This window comes from Muntiacus reevesi, chromosome 1 (genome assembly GCF_963930625.1).
Source record: "Muntiacus reevesi chromosome 1, mMunRee1.1, whole genome shotgun sequence".
Taxonomy (NCBI): domain Eukaryota; kingdom Metazoa; phylum Chordata; class Mammalia; order Artiodactyla; family Cervidae; genus Muntiacus; species Muntiacus reevesi.
In genome coordinates, this window is record NC_089249.1 from 185,352,133 (window position 1) to 185,365,912 (window position 13,780).

The 13,780-nt window shown below is 58.2% G+C and overlaps 1 protein-coding gene across 2 annotated transcripts in view; it reads left to right on the forward strand.

Annotated features, from left to right (window-relative positions):
- Positions 1 to 147: 147 nt before the first annotated feature.
- Positions 148 to 13,780, forward strand: part of CHERP (calcium homeostasis endoplasmic reticulum protein) — a 19,129-nt gene continuing 5,496 nt past the window's right edge. Inside the window, exons 1-10 of one of the 2 annotated variants that reach the window (XM_065917499.1) lie at positions 148 to 235; positions 544 to 717; positions 5,270 to 5,454; positions 6,522 to 6,659; positions 6,921 to 7,072; positions 8,591 to 8,735; positions 8,831 to 8,920; positions 10,134 to 10,392; positions 11,422 to 11,597; positions 13,188 to 13,623. In XM_065917499.1, coding sequence (XP_065773571.1) covers positions 211 to 235; positions 544 to 717; positions 5,270 to 5,454; positions 6,522 to 6,659; positions 6,921 to 7,072; positions 8,591 to 8,735; positions 8,831 to 8,920; positions 10,134 to 10,392; positions 11,422 to 11,597; positions 13,188 to 13,623 — 1,780 coding nt within the window. In that variant the 5' untranslated portion in view covers positions 148 to 210. The remainder of the gene's footprint in view (positions 236 to 543; positions 718 to 5,269; positions 5,455 to 6,521; positions 6,660 to 6,920; positions 7,073 to 8,590; positions 8,736 to 8,830; positions 8,921 to 10,133; positions 10,393 to 11,421; positions 11,598 to 13,187; positions 13,624 to 13,780) is intronic. The other variant, XM_065917500.1, reaches the window with a different exon arrangement.

Genomic DNA, 13,780 nt, shown 5'->3' on the forward strand with positions numbered 1-13,780 from the left:
TCTCCCGCGAGCCCAGCCACGCGCAGTTTCTTCCCGCCCGCCCCGTGCCCTCACTTCCGGGGTTTCCTGGCGACGGCCGTAAGTGGAGGGAGGAAGCTGCGCGCGAGGCCAGCCGTAAAAGACTCCCTCGCGCCACTTCCGGCCGGCTTCCGCAGACGGCCCTGGTGGGCGATCGTGAGGCGCCGGAGGACGTTCCCCACGGCCGGAGCCATGGAGATGCCGCTGCCGCCAGACGGTGAGGCCCAGTCCGCACTCGAGGCCCGTTGATCTCTCCCCGGGATCCCCAGCTGACCCTCCCCGCCTCCCGGGGTCTCCGAGCCTAGGAAGGGGCGGGGCTCGGCCTCCGGGGTTTGCCCGCGGCCTCTCCCGCGGGTCCTCGCATTCCCTGCGCGCTTCTGGCCCCTATCGGGACCCGTACAAGGGCGGCCTCTCTGGGGCCCACCCCTAGGGACCCCGACCGGCGGACGCGGGCTGGGAAACCAGGGCCCTCGGATTTGGGCGGTCCTCGCTGACGCCCCGTGTGGCCTTTTCTGCGTCCTCCAGACCAGGAGCTCCGAAATGTCATCGACAAGCTGGCCCAGTTCGTGGCTCGGAACGGGCCCGAGTTTGAAAAGATGACGATGGAGAAGCAGAAGGACAACCCGAAATTCTCTTTTCTGTTCGGAGGCGAGTTCTACAGTTACTACAAGTGCAAGTTGGCGCTGGAGCAGCAGCAGCGTGAGTCCTCTCCAGCTCTCAGGCCGCCCCCTCTAGCCCTTCCTTTCTCCGATTCCATCTCGGGCTCTGGTAGAGCCCTATTTGGGGCCCCCAAACGCCTTATTTGGGGTCGCATGCTATTTCTTTGTGAAAATGGATTAGTTCGGCATGTACGACCCTTTCCGCTGTTCCTGGAGTCTTGCAGCCCTGAGGCTGCAGAGCCCGAGTGTCGTGGAGAACGAGGTTATTGATCTTCCTTCTGTGCTCGGAATCAGGGATTCCTGTTGTTTTGCAAACATGACTGATATCACCAAGCAGAGTGCTTCAGTGTTTTACAGAGAGGAAGTGATAGAAGCCAGGCTGAGTGGGACCCTCCGGACAAACACCGGCTCTCTGGGGCGTCCAGCAAGGTTTTTGTGCATTTCTGGTGGTTGCAGTCCAGATCAAAACGAGTTTTCCTGTGGACTTTACTACTTGGCCACTGTTTATGTTCACTGGTTTGTGCTTCAGGAACCCGGCCTTGCCCTTAAAGAGTTTAAGATGGAATTTGTTATCACAACTAGCCTATGAATGACAAATATAGACACCAGATAGATATAGTCCCTGAGCTCACTTCTGTCTTGTTCAATAGCAAATCCCTAGCTTCTAGATACCGTTATGTTTTAGATTGCCAAGCAGTTGGTCGTTGAAAGGTGAATGCTCCCTGGACTACAAGCTCCTTGAGGCCAACCAGACCTTGTTTGGGACATTATTGTGCCTAATAGGTAGCGTGTAGTAGGTGTTCTTACGGCAAAAGTACAGTGGCTTGAACAGGCACAGTGTGTTTTGAGAGCCAAGAGAGAAACCAAAGTGTAAGAGATCCAGCATGGCACCTAGACATGTGTAGACAGGAGAAGCGTTTGTTCTGGAGTGGGAAAGTTTCCAGGGGGAAAGTTTGGGTTTTCTCCCTTTGTTCAGGGGTTCTCCTGGTGCCTGTTGAGGTTTTTTGCTTGTTTTATTGTTTATTTAGCTGTGGTCCGTGGGCTCCAGAGCTCAGGAACTCAGTAGTTGTGTTGTGAGAACTTGAGTTGCCTGTGTCATATGGGATATCAGTTCTTGACTGGGAATCGAACCCACATCCCCTGCATTGGAAGGTTGATTCTTAGCCACTGGACCACCAAGGAAGTCTTGCCTGTTTAGGTTGGATTAGATGTGATTAGGTGTGATTAGCTGTTTAGATGTGATTAGGGGAGATCTGTTGCCTGAAATTGTAGGCAAAATGTACCCACTTACCTATGTGTTTCTGGAGCAAATCATTCCTTACTCTCAGCCCATCAGGTTTGAAACCCCTGGTATAGGCAGTAGGGAACCACGAGAGAGGCTGAAACAAGGAAGAGGTGGGTTGGGTTTGTGTGGCCTATGTGGCGGACAGGCTGGAGGGAGCATGAGTGGAGACTGGGACCAGTGAGGCCGGCAGCTGTTGATAAGGTCTGGATTAAGTCAGTGAGTTGAGTAGAGAAAGTGGGCCTGGGGACAGCTAGGGTTAGGGTGTAGAATACATGAACTTAAATGCCAGTTGGCTATTGATGTGGGTGATATAACTGGGCAAGGGAGGACTGTGTTTGGGTTCGAGTGACCATGAGGCGAAAGATGCTTCTCCTTCAAGGGGAGCCCACTCCCACTCTGGAACATCAGCAGTCAGAGGTGGCTTGGGACTTGGTGCCATATTGTGGGGAGCTTGGGGTGCTTCTAGCAGGTGAAGATGGAGGCTCAGGGAATCCTTTCTGCAGGTAACAGTATCTCTGTTGACATTAAAGTCTGTGACAGAGTTAACCAAGTAGAAACTGAGGAGACAAGAGCGTTCAGACAGAAGATGGAACCTTAGGAGGGGTTGAGGAGTAGTGGGAACAGAAGCTCAGGGTTCCCAAAGCCCAGAGAACGAGTGATTCTTGGAGTGGCCAGAAGTGAGGGTGCAGAGCAGGGATGGCTGGCTTGAAAAGGACTTAAGAAATTCTGGAAGCTCTGGGGAAACTCTAGGAGGGTTTTGGTACTGTGTTCTGGAGCAGGGCTAGCCTCTATGTAGCCAGCCTGGTGTTTTGAGAAGACTGAGTCCCGGGCCTGCTCAGGAGTTACACCCTACAGACTCCAGTAAAGGACTGGTTTTGTTTTTTTTTTCCAATCTGTTGCAGAAAGTACAGTTTTGCAAAGTACAATAAAAATGTGAACTTGTATTAGAGTTCCCTGGTGGTCTAGTGGTTAGGACCTGGGTGCTTTCAATGCCAGGGCCCAGGTTCAGTCCCTGGACAGGGGGCTAAGATCCTGCAAGTTGCACGGCACAGCCAAAAAAAATTGTAAACCATGAAACAGCAGACTGCTGTGAAAGTGCCCAAACACTCCGCTGCTATTTCTCTGCTTGTCTCGGTGTCACCTGGGGCTGGCCCCTTGGACCCCACTTAGATCAGCAGCACTACGGCCATGGGGTAGAGAAGAGGAAAGGGGTCAGGACTGGGCGTGGGGAAGCCAATTCCTGGGGTGATGCGAGTCAAGGCAGAGTCGTGGCAGTGATGGCAGCACACAGAGGGGTGTGTGGTCTAGGAGGGTGACTTGACTACGTGGGGCAGCTGGTTAGCGTGGGGTGCAAGGGAGAGAAAGGTGCACGAACTTCACTTCTGGCTTGGGTAAGTGGCGTGGCTGTGCCAGCCATGGATCAGGAGTGGGGCTTTGGAAGGGGTGGGGCCTAGGCTGAGAGGAAACCATACCTGTTTGAGGCATCTGCAGAAAATAGTGGCTGTTTGGTCTAAGGTTAGACCTAAAGCCTGAGGAATCCAGGATGCCACTGATAGATTTAGGGCTTATAGAGCAGTGGTCCCCAAACTTTATGGCATCAGGGACCAGATTCATGGAAGACAGTGTTTCTACAGACGGTAGGGGCAGGGGGGGACTGGTTTGGGAAGATTCAAGTGCCTTATACTTGTGCACTTTATTTGTATTATTATTACATTGTGATATATAATGAAATAATTAGCACAACTCACCATAATTAGATCATCAGGCATTAGATTATTCTCATAAGGAGCTCGCAACTTGGATCCCTCACATGTGTGGTTCACAGTAGAGCTCATGCTCCTGTAAGAATCTAATGCTGCCGCTGATCTGACAGGAGGCGAAGCTCAGGAGATAATGGGAATGATGGGGAGCAGCTGTAAATACAGATGAAGCTTCGCTTGCTCACTGCTCACCTGCTGCCGTGCGGCTGGGTTCCTCACCGACCAAGGGTTGGAGGCACCCTGTCATAGAGTGCAGATTGTCACTGCAGCCACAGGAATATATCATGTTCCCCTGGAGGCTTGCTCAGAGAAGAGAGTTTAGTTCACAGTCCAGGCATCCAGCATGTAAAGAGTCAGACAGAAGAGGGAAGGGGACAGCCACACCGACCACGTGCAACAAGGAGCCAAGATGGGGCCATCTGGCTGAGTGGGAATGGCTGCAGTTGCTTTGGGGGTGGGGTGGGCAGGCAGAGCCCAGGTCTCTGTGGGTTGAGATAAAGGGGAGAAGAACTGAAGATGAACCTTGGCTGTCACATTGTTGGATGGAGAGCCACAGGCTGAAGGGGGTTTGTAAAGATTGAAAACTCCGCAGTGACTACATGCTGATAGACGGAGCCAGTAAAGATAGAAAGTGAAAGAGAGCAATGGGACACATTTGCTGAAGCAGTGTGGGGCGCGACCCAGACGGCACGCCCGGGCGATCCCATGGGGTGGCCTTGGGTGCAAGGGCCAGAAGGCCCACCGCAGACCTAGGCGCCCTGTGGTGGGCCCTGGGCAGCACTCTGCACCACACTGTCTTTCTTTGGCTGGGCCCCCTGGCGGTGGGCCTCAGAAGGGCTCCAGCAGAGCATGATCGTGTTCAGACCAGATGAGGCCCAAAGGCAGAGGGGGAAGCCATCTGTCCAGGGACGCTTCCCCACGTCCTCCCTTCCTGTCTTATCTGGCAAGGTTCGGGGCATGCACTTGCCCATCCTGTCTTCTGCCAGCAGGATGGGGCAGCCTACACTGCCTCAATCTGGATCGACCCCTGAACGCAGAAGAGTAGAGTCTGTGGAAGGGCAGGCGAGGGGCCCAGTGTGGGGAGGCCACCACGTGTGTTGGGTCGCTGACGCACTCCTTCCACGGGGCTGCAGGTGTGTGGGCTTGCTGGTTGGCCCTCCAGAGGCTTGGCAGCTTTGATATCTGGGAAGGGAAGAGTAGACTGGAGGACAGCAAGTGAGGACCCCCTTGTGGAGGGACTATTCAGGCCCAGGCGAGGGTGGAAGGGGGTGGCTTTGGGCTTCTGGGCCAAAGAACCGCAGGCAAGGCCAGATGGTGTTAGCTGGAGAGTGGAGAGATGACCATCCCAAAGGTCTCCGAGGAGAGGGCGAGTGGAAGGGGCCCAGGGCCAGGCCCTGTGAGACAGGTCAAATGTAGCTGGGACAGGTCGCAGGGGTCCTCTTCTGAGGGGTGAGTGTATGGAGGGGAGCTGCCCAAGTGGCTGCCAAGGGGATACCTGGACCCCCGCCGCCCCCTCACAGGGGCTGCCCCTCCTCCTCTCCTGCCAGTCATCTGCAAGCAGCAGGCCCCGGAGCTGGAACCGACTGCGACCCTGCCTCCCCTGCCCCAGCCCCCGCTGGCCCCTGCTGCACCCGTCACACCCGCCCAGGGCACCCCGTCCATGGACGAGCTCATCCAGCAGAGCCAGTGGAACCTGCAGCAGCAGGAGCAGCACCTGCTGGCCCTCAGACAGGTACGGGCCGCTCCTCCCGCCCTATCCTTCCTCCCTAGGGATACCCGGCACTCACCTCTGCCTCGGGTTCGCCCCTGTGCACTGATGCTGATGACAGGCGTCAGCACTGAGGATGGGGATGTCCCATTGCCCAGGGCTTGGTGCGAGACAGCCGTCACTCCTCCAGCGCCGCCACCGCCTTTGCTGTGTTTAGCGCGGACCCTAGGGTTGCGTCTCCCCCCAGCAAGGTCACTGCATAGGCTGACACACACATGCCCCCGTCATGCTGACGTGGACTCTGACAAGTGAGCCTGCGCGTAGGAAATGGTGTGATGGAGGACGCCAGCTGGCCTCTGGGGCCATGGACTCCAGCTCCTGCCCGTCAGGAGGAGGCTCTTACGAGGTGGACCCTTTTGTCCCAGTCCATCACAGTCTGGTACTTTGGCCAGATACAGTAGGATGAACTGCCAGAAACACAAGATGAATAAAAGGACACTTGAAACACCAGCCCCAGTTTTATTACTGGAGTTGAGATGCAAGTTGATGTATTGGAAACAAAACACTCCAGAATGTTCATTCTCAGTTTGCACATGGAGCCCTTTACACACCGGGCAGCCCAGCCTCAGCCAGCCCTGGGCTGACGGCTTGTCCCCCAGCAACACTGGGTCTCAGCCACATCTCGGTTTGCCGGTCTGGCGGACAGAAGTCTGGCATCTCGTTTTGATTTGGGACGCCTGGCTGCTAGCGAGACTGCTCTGCCCTTACCTGTCTGGTGTGTTTACGTGTATCCCCTCCATGCCTTGCTCACACCCGCCACTCGTTTTTCTTCCTGGTTTCGGTGAGTTGACGTGCAGAGGTTCCTTGTTCCTCTGGGTCTTAACCTTTCCATCTGTCCCCTCTGGGGGGACATTGTCTCCCCTGTGTCTTGCCTGGCTTCACCCTCTGCCTGCTCTTGTACTGTGGCGTGACTCCGATGTGTGTCTCAGGCTTCCGGCGTGGATTCTGGGGGTGGGCCACGGAGGGGCCAGCCTGGGTGTACTTGCACCAGGGGCTTTCTCATGCCGTCTCGGTGTCACACGGCCTTCCAGGAGCAGGTGACAGCAGCTGTGGCCCACGCGCTGGAGCAGCAGATGCAGAAGCTCCTGGAGGAGACGCAGCTGGACATGAACGAGTTTGACAACCTGCTCCAGCCCATCATCGATACCTGTACCAAGGATGCCATCTCGGTGAGGATGGGGTGGGGGCGCCGGCATACTCCCCAGAATCTGGTGCTCCTGCTGAGGTAGGGGCTCCCACAGCCTGTCTGGGCCAGGGCTACTCTTGGGGCACCCCGTTTCTCTCCCCGCTTTCTGCCTGAGCAGTTCTGTGGGCTCCCCTGCCGAGAGAGAGGGAGGGTGGGTGGAGATTCCTGGGCACTCCCAGGCGTCTGCACACCCTCAGACCTGGGGAAGCTGGCCCCGCTTCACCCACTGTCCTGGCTGTTGCAGGCCGGGAAGAACTGGATGTTCAGCAATGCCAAGTCCCCGCCGCACTGCGAACTGATGGCGGGCCACCTCCGCAACCGCATCACGGCTGATGGGGCACACTTCGAGCTGCGGCTGCACCTCATCTACTTGATCAACGACGTGCTGCACCACTGGTGAGCGCCCGCCAGCCCCGCCGTCCCCCGCTCCTCTGCCCCCTCCCGGCTGCAGCTCTGCCCGCAGGAGCCTGGCCTGTCCTGGGGCCAGGGATCCCTCTTCTAAAGAGGGTTGGTCTGAGCCACAAGCCCCCCACGGGGAGGACAGCCACCCCCTTTCCCCTCACACACACCCCTCACCCCCTACCCCGCACCCCTCTTGAGGCCACTGTCCCCTTGCGCCTTGCTTTCAGGGCGGCTTCTGCGTGTTTTTCAGTGTTTGTTAGCTGCCTTGTTCATACCTGCCACTCACTTTTCTTTCTTCACTGATCTACACACACTCCGTTGCCCTGACTGCACTCTGCTTCAGGAGTCCCCATGGGGCCTCCCGGCTAACCCTGTGCCCCAGCCCAGAGACTTGCCTCCCCTCACCACCCAGCCATCCTAAGGCCAGGCCAGTATGTACTATCTCATGGTCTTTTTGGTGTCTTACGACAAAGATTAAGTCCTGAAACCAGTGCCTGGGCCAAAGACAGGTGGAAGCTCACGGGGCTAGTGAGGCTAGCCTGTCGCTGTGAAGACTGGCTGCCACATTTGACCTTGAACTTGAGTGGCTGAAAGGACAGCTCCCATGAGGACAGCAGGCTCAGACCTGGCTCTTGCCCCCTTCTGCCTGCGTGCGTCTGGCCCGACACTCCCTGCTTCCTGGGCCACGCGGGCAGTTCCTCTTCCACTCCACGCTCCCTGCCTTGCCTGCCCTTATTTCTCTGCCACTGGGAAACTAGCAGCTGCTTGAAACCTTGTGTGCCCTTCTGCTCCACCAGCCGCTCCATGGACTCAGGGCAGCTCGGCAGAGACAGCCCTGTTTCTGGCACTTCTGCAGCCATGCCCTTCCCGAGCCCCGCTGTCGGGAAGCCCAGTGCCGCCAGCCCTGTCCTGCCTGGACTGCCCTGCCCCAGCCCAGCCTCCCGGCCCTTACTGCTCTCTCTGAGCTCCTTCGGGTGGGCTCGCCCCTTCTTTCCCAGGCTCTGACACCTCATGCAGCCTGGGGAGTCCCCACACTCACTGACGGCCACTCCCCGCCTGCGCCCTTCTCCTGCGGACCCGACTCCTAGGCCCCTGACAGCCCACGCGCTCCCTCCTGGAAGGCGGGGTCCCTGCCCAGATTGCCTTATGCAGAGAGGGTGGCTGTGCTGAGCGAGGCTTCGGGGACTAGGCCCCGTGCCCACGGCGGCGCCAGCCAGCCCTTGGGGGCGGCAGGGGCTCTCACCAGCCCACGCCTGGCAGTCCTCAGGCCACCCTGGGAGGGCAGGGTCACGGTGCTGATGCGGGAGCGGGGGGAATAGGCCGTGCTCTGCGAGCCCCTGGCCTGTGTTCTTTCCCACCACCGTCTGTCCCTCGGGCCCGACTGCCAGCACGGCTCTCGTGGGGGGCCCAGCCCTTGTCCCAGCCGGGTTGGGGGCCCATTTCCCGAGAAGGCAGAGGGGGCTGTGGCCGGAGCCGCGATGGTAACGGGCGCGTGGCTGGGTCCCGCCCCAGGGCCCTGACGCGCGGAAGGTCTCTCCCTCACAGCCAGCGCAAGCAGGCCCGGGAGCTGCTGGCCGCCCTGCAGAAGGTCGTGGTGCCCATCTACTGTACCAGCTTCCTGGCCGTGGAGGAGGACAAGCAGCAGAAGATCGCCCGGGTACGCAGGGCAGCCGGGCGGGGCGGGGCAGGGCAGGGGCTGGGGGCGTGTGCACTCGTCTTCCCCTGACAAGCCTCTCCCTTCTGCATGCCCAGCTCCTACAGCTCTGGGAGAAGAACGGCTACTTCGACGACGCCATCATCCAGCAGCTACAGAGCCCAGCGCTGGGGCTCGGCCAGTACCAGGTGGGCCCCGCTCCCTGAGGCTGGGGGCTGGGTGGTGCCCTCAGGGCCCTGGTGGCATCTTCCAGACCAGGTTCCCAGGGCTGCCCTGGTGTGGTGGTGAGCAGGAGGCAGGGTCTGAGGAGCAGCATTGGGGCCCACCCCCTCCACGACAGCGTGTCTCCTGGCGTGCCATGACCAGGTTACCTGGTGTAGGCCCTGCTCTCAGGGATGTCTTCGGCCCGTCTGCCCTGGTCCTCCAGGCATGATAGGATCGTGCGGAAAACCTTGAGTAATCTAGGCTGCCGTGGTCATTGTGTCGAGCACAAGGTCCCCTGTGTGCCTGAGTGCTTCCCTCAGAGGGGCATCTGCTCAGAGGACAGGGTTGCAGGACAGGGAGAGGAGGGCCGGATCTCCTTGGTTCCCTCTGCCGTGGCTCCGGCACTGTACCCCAGCGACAGCTGTCCAGATAAAAGGCACAGTTCACACCCCTGTTTGTCAGGCTGTGAGGTGTCATCTTCCTGCACATCAAGAAGTGTCAGAAGCCACATGTTGACCATTCCCCCTGTAATGCTCCTGACCACCACCCTCCCGACAGGGGAGAAGCTTTCGTGCTCAGAGAGGCAAACGAGGAAAGTGCCTCTCAGGCTTTTTTAAAATTCCCACTTTTTTTGTTGCTAAATAAGAACGGGCTCACATCACCATACCACAGTGATACTCCCTGCTTTTCTTTTCTTGAGTTGGTGGTATTAGCTCATGGTTACTGAGCCATCCTGGTCCCGTTCACTGTATTATGTCTCCTAATCCTCAGAGGTAGGTGCCATTATTGTCCCATTTTACAGATGAAGAAATTGAGGCCCCAGGGAGGTAGTGACTTGCTCAGAGCCGTATGGCCTGTGAGCCTGTCCTAGGATGTTGTCAGTGATGGGGTTTTAATGTGTGTGGGTCAGTCTAGGGCATGGATGTCCTTGTGTATCCCCTTTGTGAGGGGATTCTGAGCTACTGCAGCACTGACCATTACCACGTCTGGCTAGATTGAGATGCTCTGTGGTTGTCAAGCCCGAGTTGGTTATTTTACACGACGATCCCACGCAAGCCTTGGGTCCCTGGGCCTTGCTGCCCACAACATCGCCGCAGCCTTCTGGGTGCTCCCCAGGCGTCTGTCCCTGTGCTGCCCCAGAGGGTCCCGGGCCTTGCATCCCACGTGCTGAGCGCTGGCTCCCATGCTCTCCCCCAGGCGACCCTCATCACTGAGTACTCCTCGGTGGTCCAGCCAGTGCAGCTGGCCTTCCAGCAGCAGATCCAGACCCTGAAGACCCAGCACGAGGAGTTTGTCAGCAGCCTGACCCAGCAGCAGCAGCAGCAGCAGCAGCAGCAGCAGCAGCAGCAGATCCAGATGCCGCAAATGGACGCTGACGTCAAGGCCACACCGCCGCCGCCCGCCCCACCCCCAGCCCCCACACCCGCCCCAGCCATCCCGCCCACCACCCAGCCTGGTACGTGGCTCCCTCAGCACCCATCCCCAGGAGGCAGCCTCCAGAAAGCAGTCTTCTCCCCCAGGAAGGGCTCGGGTTCTGTCATCTCAGGCCCAGTCCTGGGATCAGGTTCTAATCTACTTAAAAGCACCAGGCAGGTGATTTCACAGGTAAATGTAACCCAGCCCTTACACCTGAGACAGCTGTATACAAACCATCCCAGAGAATGAAAAGGAAGGCTCTCCAAGTCATTTTCTAGGTCAGGGTAACTTACATGAGATGCACATGAGCAGGGAAAGAAGTTTTTAAAAAAGATGTCAAGTACTTAAGAGAGCCGATGAAGTGAGATTATTTAAGTCTAGGAAGATCTGGATCTGTCACGATGATAATTTTGAAAAATGTTAATCCATTGTCACTTCTGAGCAGAGATGAAGAAATAGTAAATAAAGTTTTAGCAAGTGAAATCTAGCAAAGGATTTAAAAGGTACATCATGATCAAATAGGGTATGTCTCAGGAATATGTAAGGACAATTTAATATTAGAAAATCTGAGACGTTCCTGATGGTCCGGTGAGTAAGACTATGCGTTCCCAATGTGGGGGCTTGGGTTCCATCCCTGGTCAGGGAACTAGATCCCACATGCCACAACTAAAACCCGGCACACCCAAATAAATACAAAATCTTTTTTAAATACTAGAAAATCTTAACAAAATAATAATTGGAAAGAAATGACCTTTTAGCTAGATGCAGAAAGTGTATTTAATAAAACAATGATAGGAATTTTTGAGCAGACTACAACCAGCATGGTATAGCAGTCAGTAAGTAGGAAACTTACTGTCAAGCTTTCAAAGAAGAGAGATATATATCCCGAACAAGTCTTCTATCCGTGCTGCCTTCCCTGAGGCAGTGGCAGTTTTCCGTGGGATCAGAAACCAAGGGTTTGTTGGGCAGTAAAGCCCAGCCTTGCTAGGCCCTGGGTGCTTGCTGAAGATCATTTCAGGGTCTGCTTCCTGCCGCCCCCTTCTCTGACTGCTCTTTTGTCTGGTTCTAGATGACAGCAAGCCTCCCATCCAGATGCCGGGGTCTTCCGAGTACGACGCCTCAGGAGGGGTTCAGGACCCAGCTGCCAGCGGCCCCCGTGGCCCTGGGCCCCATGACCAGATCCCACCTAACAAGCCCCCGTGGTTTGACCAGCCTCACCCTGTTGCTCCTTGGGGCCAACAGCAGGTATCCCTTAGAACTTGCCACTGGGGTAGGTGGATGGCAGGCAGGTGCGTGCTGGCCCTGTGTAGGTTCATGGGCCTCTAACTGACTCAGCAGGGCACGGGGTGGTGGGGGCAGCCAGAGGGTGGGGACAGAGCTGGGGAGGAACGTTGGGCCTTTGGATCCTTCCTGGGCGCTTGGGTTGCCGCACGTTCACGCGAATGCTCAGGAGGTTCACAGTGTGGAGGGTAGCACAGTGACGTGTTTCCTTCCTTTTCTAACTGGTTCGACCAGCAGTGTCCACATCTCATCACCTTAGAAAGCACGTGGTGCTTAGAACGGAAAGGGATGTGAAGAGCGTTCAGCCGGCAGTGATTTCTGGGGCTGGGACGCTGGTCCATCCCTCCCTCCAGGTTCCTTGGGGTCAGACTCATAGGCCAGGGCGGGTACACCTCATTCAGCAGAGCGTGACTGGAAAGCAGTTTGCTGTCCAGGCCTGGGCCTGGTCAGAGCATCCGGGTCCAGCTCTGGGCGCCCACTCGCCTGTGGGTTGGACATGCTGGGTGTGGCCCTCCCTCGTGACCCTGTATGGAGGGGGTTGCATAAGGGGATGGCTCTGGCTGACGAGTAAGGGATCGTGGCTGTGATTTGCCCCCCTCCCCCCAGCCCACCTCAGCTTCACAGAGGATTAGGCATCCGTACAAAACGGCTCCCACCCATGGGTGCCTGTGCTGACAGGCAGGTCGTGGGCACCCTCTGACGTGGGGCGCTTCTGCCCATTCTGTTGCTGTGGAAACGGATGTGCCTCGGGTCTCCTGGCCCAGTCTTCCTGGGGACCAGCAGGTTAGGCTCACAACAGTGGGGCTCCCTCACTGGAGGCCAGCAGTGTGCCTGCCGTCCACGGTGGGACACCATGGCCTGGCCTGCCCACGTGGCGTCTTACACGTTTTGAAATGGTTGTTATGTTGAAAATCTGGCTCTTGGGCTTCTCTCAAAAGAGCTGAGGGTGCGGTGGTCTGGGCCGGCCTCCCAGCTCTGCTCCTGGAGGTGACCCTCTGGGCAGCCTCACACTGGCCCTGAGTCTGGGTTGCAATCCCGGCTCATTGAGTGTTGAAAGCAGCAGCTGGGCAGGCTCTGGAACTTACTGTCTTCAGCTCACGGTAAGACAGGTCCTGGTGGCAGACCAGTCGCTGAGACGGGATGAGAGAACCATGTTGGGGAGAGAAGTGACGGGAGGAGGAACAGGCAGGCAGGGGTGTGGTCAGGGCAGGGGTTGGCCTTGGGCCCGGTGGCTCAACCTGTGCACCCAGGGAGCACTGGGGAGGCACCCCTGCCCCGTGCTGCTGAGGGGCTCCCAGACAGGCGGGCGTTCCCCCGCTCCTGTCAGGTGTGAGGTGGGGGTGCGCCCCGGCCCCGATGTGGGTGCAGCATTTGAGATTCTGGGCCCGGGGTGCAGGCAGCGCGGCCGCGCCCAGTGGGCTGGAGGCCTGCAGCTCCCGGTGCTGGGCTTGCGGCCGCCCGCCTTGCAGCCGGACACCAGTGTCGGCAGGTGGCTACCGCGCACCCTGGGCGCCCGGCACGGGCCGGGACTCACCTCCGCTCTTTGCCTTGCAGCCTCCTGAGCAGCCGCCCTACCCACACCACCAGGGCGGGCCACCCCACTGCCCGCCCTGGAACAACAGCCACGAGGGCATGTGGGGCGAGCAGCGCGGCGACCCTGGCTGGAACGGCCAGCGCGACGCCCCCTGGAACAGCCAACCTGACCCCAACTGGAACAGCCAGTTCGAGGGCCCCTGGAACAGCCAGCACGAGCAGCCGCCCTGGGGCGGGGGCCAGCGCGAGCCGCCCTTCCGCATGCAGCGGCCGCCGCACTTCCGCGGGCCCTTCCCTCCCCACCAGCAGCACCCGCAGTTCAACCAGCCACCACACCCCCACAACTTCAACCGCTTCCCGCCCCGCTTCATGCAGGACGACTTCCCCCCACGACACCCCTTCGAGCGGCCACCCTACCCTCACCGCTTCGACTACCCCCAGGGGGACTTTCAGGCTGGTGAGTGTGAGATCACCCTTGGGGAGCGAGGTCCGTCCTGGGGCCAGTGAACACATCCTCACCTGTCCCGAGATCCCTGAGGTCGGCTCACTCGCCGGCCTGCCCTGTGACCTGGCGTGCCCCCAGCCAGGGTGGCAGGCAGAGGGGTCGTGGAGTG